The sequence below is a fragment of the Glycine max genome, chromosome 19, assembly GCF_000004515.6.
Source record: "Glycine max cultivar Williams 82 chromosome 19, Glycine_max_v4.0, whole genome shotgun sequence".
NCBI lineage: Eukaryota > Viridiplantae > Streptophyta > Magnoliopsida > Fabales > Fabaceae > Glycine > Glycine max.
The window spans coordinates 8,825,443-8,830,562 of NC_038255.2; the positions used below are offsets into that span (position 1 = coordinate 8,825,443).

Sequence of the window (5,120 nt, forward strand, 5' to 3'; positions counted from 1 at the left end):
AAAAAAAAACAAAAGTCACAAGAAGTTTGTATAATTTGTACAGGGTTTCTAGATATATAGTTCAAACTTTGTTATCACTATTGTTGTAGATATTAGCTGATGATATTCAGTTACAAATTTAGATAAATACATTTATTTGAATTCGATCGGTTATACATTTAGATAAATACATTTATTTGAATTAAGTAATTATCTATATGCAAGTTGTTAGGATTATCTCTAGGTGCATTTGAAATATTGCTACATGCACCTACTACCCATAAATGTACAGCCTTTGGCTCATCAATAAATATACGAGAATCACATTGTTCTCACTCTTTTAGTAGACAAAAAAATATCCGTTGATAGAAAATGATGTAATTTTAATCTTTTACTATATATAGAATAATTAAAATGTGTGTTTTTGTTAAAATATAATGGTTAAAAGTAATTATAGAAACTAAAATCAAAATTTGTAATATTTTCAAGGACCAAAAGTATAAGCTCACAATGCAATACTTTTTTTTAGCGTTAACTAGAGTCACATAAAATAAAAAGTATATATATAGTATACGATAAAGTAATTGCTATTAATTACTTATTCACCCAAAAAAAAGTAATTGATGTTGTGGTCCTTCTTTTATATTCGGCTATTTGCCATGAGCTTTTAGAATATAATATGGCTTTATTGATTCCTTCTATGCTAATTAATGGTACCAACTTTCACTTTGATAGCCGCGCATGCAAAGAAGGAAGGACACCATTCAGTCAGTGATTAGAGAAGAAAGAAACAGAAGCTGCTCCTAAAATGGATCACCAAAGCAAAAGATGCATAGTATATAGGACTTTAGTAGAAGAAGCGTGCACATTAAAAAGCACAAAAGATCATTGAATCGGATCAACACTTACTGAACTTTCGTTTCCATTGTACATGCAACTATGCAAGATTGTCATGAATGTGATCACACTTAGAAGTATATTATTAATTATATCCATTTCAAAAGAGGACTAAAAAAAGAGAAATAGAAAACATTTCTTTTGGGTGACCCAAGATATCTCGGTGGAATCTAAAAGACTAATATCTTAAAATATCAAAATCTCATTAAGAGCTTGACTTTTTTCAATATATGTTTTTTCAAATACATGAACTTGAAAAACCTAGTCTGACTGATCACATACTTAAAAAGTAATGTTATCTGTCAATTATGTCATATTATATGAAAAACAATCTTTTGAAGAGCAAAAGGCAGAGGATGTATTATATATAGTTTACTGCAAGGGAAGCAAATTAAGCATAAGGTGAATTAATTCATATAAATCATACATATTAATTTTTCTTTTTGCAACCCTGCAGCTGTATATATATTTCATTTCTTAGCTAATAATAATTAAAGTGATCATCATTAATTCATCAATCATCAGCAACGGTTGCCCTTTCTACAGGTAAGTGCACCAGCAGTGGTGGTCATGGAGCCAACAAGAGAAGAAGGTCTTGCACTGAGACTTGAAGCCCTAGCATAGCTGGAAGAGGCACCAGCACCAGATTGCCTGAAGTATGCTCCATTCAAGAACATGTCACCCTCTGACCTCCAATTCCACCCCATCCACTCACTCTGTGGAGCATCCTCATGCTTGGTTACCTCTTTGCTGAACCTGATGTTTGGGGCAAGGAACCTGTTCCCTTGGCTGTTGATGGTAGGATTTGCACTCCCACCAATTGCATACATTTCCCAGTGGGTGTAGTCGTTGTTCACCACATGGAAATACCCGTGTCTACACCTGCAACATTAAGATAACTTTTATAATTAGTATAAGTAAAAGCCACATTGATTGTACTATTGGATAATTTTTATGAAAAATGTTAATTAATGTTTTTAGAGCATTAGTTAAAAACCTAAAAAGAAAAAATTATTGAGATATGTAAAATTGTGTTGTTTAGACTTTGTGTACGTTTTTTTTTTATAATTTTTATAATAAATATTTTTTTTATGTCCTAGAGATATTAGTTGACAAGATCTATTTTTTATTTAAATATTATAACATTCTACTTAATTTTGATTGGTGAAAACTTCTTTCATGTATATTAAATGAACCTAATATCTACTTTTAAATTATATGGAAATAAATATAAAAGAACTTGATTATGTTAATATTGATATTGGGGCTTTATAAAAATTTAACAATAAAATGTGTGTATACGTATGAATGTATATATAGCTATTTTGGCAGGAACTTGGAGTTCTATGATAGAATTACTACGATAAACCATATATATATATATATATATATATTAATGGAAAAAGTGATAAATCCCGTTACTATGTTGACACTAGTGAGTCACATATATACATATCTAAGCATATTATGTTAATTATAAGTACTCTGAAATAGCATGCAACTGTAACATGTCTAATGTCATGTCATTAGTAAATAATAATAGAGATTACTTTCAAAACTTTTAAATTTTATAATAAAAAAACTAGCATTTTTTTTAAAAGATACTAAAAGAAAGACTCGCTATATTTACAAACACTAACAAACATATTAAACCGTTATTAGAAATTATTAAGTTATGAGCCAGGGACCCATTGATTAAGGAGGAGGCAGGAAGCCTACAAAGTTTAAATTTTATGTTTTTTTTTAGGGTAAATTTTAAGTTTTTAACTAATAAGAAATAGCGTATTAAAAATATAATATTAACATTTTTAACTTTTGTACATACCTTGGCATTCTTTGGACAAGGCCTTCACCAAAATGATTGAATGCTATAGTGACCTGCATGTCCTTGTCTTGGGTGTACGAATCACTGTGTCCCAAAAGCATAACCTTGTCATGATGGGTCATGTAATTGTTGGAGATGGTGATGGCCGTGGATCCATGAATGGCATCAATGAGACCATCACGACAATTAGACAAAGAGCAATGATCAACCCAAATATGCTTCGAATTAAAGATGGACACACCATCACCGTCCGATTGAGTCCAAAACCCAGAGTGATGTGGAGAGTCTCTAATGTTGGTGTTCCCCGTGGGCTTGCAATCATGAATGTGAATACCATGGATAATAATGTTACTAACATAGTGTATAGTAATGCATCCCCCATTAGCAATGTGAACACTAGCACCCCTTCCATCAATTGTCTTGAAGGAATTCACCAAAAGCTCTTCTTTTAGGGTGATCACCATGTCCCTCTTGAAAATGATCCACAATGGCTCGTCTTGTATGGCTGCGTACCTTAGGGTTCCTGGCCTAGGGTTCACGGCATCGTCGTCGCCGGAGTCGGTGACCACATAGATTCGACCATTTTTTCCTCCTATTGCGTCCTTGCCAAACCCAATTGCACAATCAGCTAGTCTTTGCCGGTTGTTCTCCCAGTTGGATTCACAACGCCAGCAATCGTCAATAGGGTTGCCTGTTCCGCATGATAAATAACCCAAGTTTCTTCTAGAGGCATTGATGCTTCTGTAATGAGAAAAATAAAATGTTACATGTTTGTGTGCTTTATATATAGTCGTCCTAAGTTACATATTTTACCACCCAAGACCAAGAGTAAATAATACAAGCATTTATTTATTGTGAAAAGATTTATATGCTATTATCTGATTATAACTATTTATGTATGATATATTTCTTAATTTTTATTAACACAAATATTTTTTTAATTGATAATGTTTTTATTTAAGCCTGGCTACTCTTTTGACCCTACTTCCTCAATTTAGCAAATTTTATGTCTGAATGTAAATTTTGTCATCTTTCAATTTAATATATAATATTTAATAAAAACGTTGACGTGACAATCTACTAAGTTATCATATAAGTGCATTCTTACCAATGTGATATTATATACCATATTGCACCGTCAACTTTTTCTAAATAATGGATATTAAGTTAACAAATAAAACAAAATTGCACAATAAAATACTGAAGAGATTAAATTCAAAAAAAAATGGAGGGTCTAAATTTGTAAAATTGAAAGAAAAAGAATTACAAGAAAAGATGTAATTAAGTCAAACTTTTACACTAACACTGCATGTCTATAAAACTCTTAATTTTATTTATTTTAGGGAAGTAATTGTTTATTATCAGATTTCTAAAATGAAGTTTAGAAAAAACCGTTACTTAAATAAATAAATAAAAACATAATATCTATAGCCAGATGCTAAAGATGAACCTAATGAATAATGGAGATTGAGAACACAAGCACAGAATATGAAGCAAATGATTATTTGGTTTATTACCTTTGTACTTCTTGTACTACTAACTCAGGGTCTCTCACTGCGGAGGAGGAAACAAAACAGGGTGTCAGAAGAGAAAGAGCAAAAAGAACAATGATGCATGAAAGGGGAGCCATTTTTTCTGTTCTCTTTGTTCTTAGTAGAGCTGTAAGGTGGGAGAGTGGGGAACTTTGGGTGAATGGAGGGGGTTTTATAGAAAGAAAAAGTCCTTCAATCAAAGAAACAAAAATAGTAGTAAGAAAAGCCGAGAGTAATGGCGTGATTAAATTTTTCCAAGTGGGGTCTACATTATAGTAATTTCAGCTTTTAATGCACAGGTTATTTGCTTAGTTCTTATACAGTTAGATGTGTTGTTTGTTTGACTTGAATTAAATTAAATTTATATAAATAAAATCTTAGATTTGATTTTTGTAAATGAAAAAAAAAATTACTGTGATTAAAGAAAGATCCTATATAAAAGTGATCTGGGTAGGTTTTTCTGACAAACAAGCATAGTTGTCATAGAAGTTGATAAATATTTTTCACATATAGTGTAATAACCTTAAAAATAAAACAGGTAAACATCGTTTGAAACCGTTACATTAATTACCCCCCTAAGAATTTCATTTGTTTAAGCACCAAAGTCAAATTGGTTGACCTCAGTGGACGGATGCATATGGTAGACAATGAAAGGCACATGCCCCACCAAATTTTAATTTCTTGTGTTTTCATTATCATAGCATTGACTTTGATTTTTTCTCGTGTATGTTTCTAAAACTCGTTCATATTTATGTGTTCTCTATTTGATTTTTTTCCCCATCAATGTTATGGCTTTGTGATGTCTTAACTAAAAGTGTTGTTCTACAATACACATATCTCCTTCTTCTCCGGTTCTTCTCCCCCTTAAATTGTGCCATGTTTCATTA

The 5,120-nt window shown here is 31.4% G+C and overlaps 1 protein-coding gene across 1 annotated transcript; it reads right to left on the reverse strand.

Annotated features, from left to right (window-relative positions):
• Positions 1–1,235: 1,235 nt before the first annotated feature.
• LOC100810380 (pectate lyase) lies at positions 1,236–4,373 on the reverse strand. The gene is made up of 3 exons (XM_006603938.3): positions 4,219–4,373; positions 2,702–3,442; positions 1,236–1,758 (listed from the first exon to the last, which is right to left on the reverse strand). Exons 1-3 carry the CDS (start codon positions 4,329–4,331, stop codon positions 1,398–1,400), a joined length of 1,215 nt encoding a protein of 404 aa, XP_006604001.1. The 5' UTR covers positions 4,332–4,373; the 3' UTR covers positions 1,236–1,397.
• Positions 4,374–5,120: the final 747 nt, after the last annotated feature.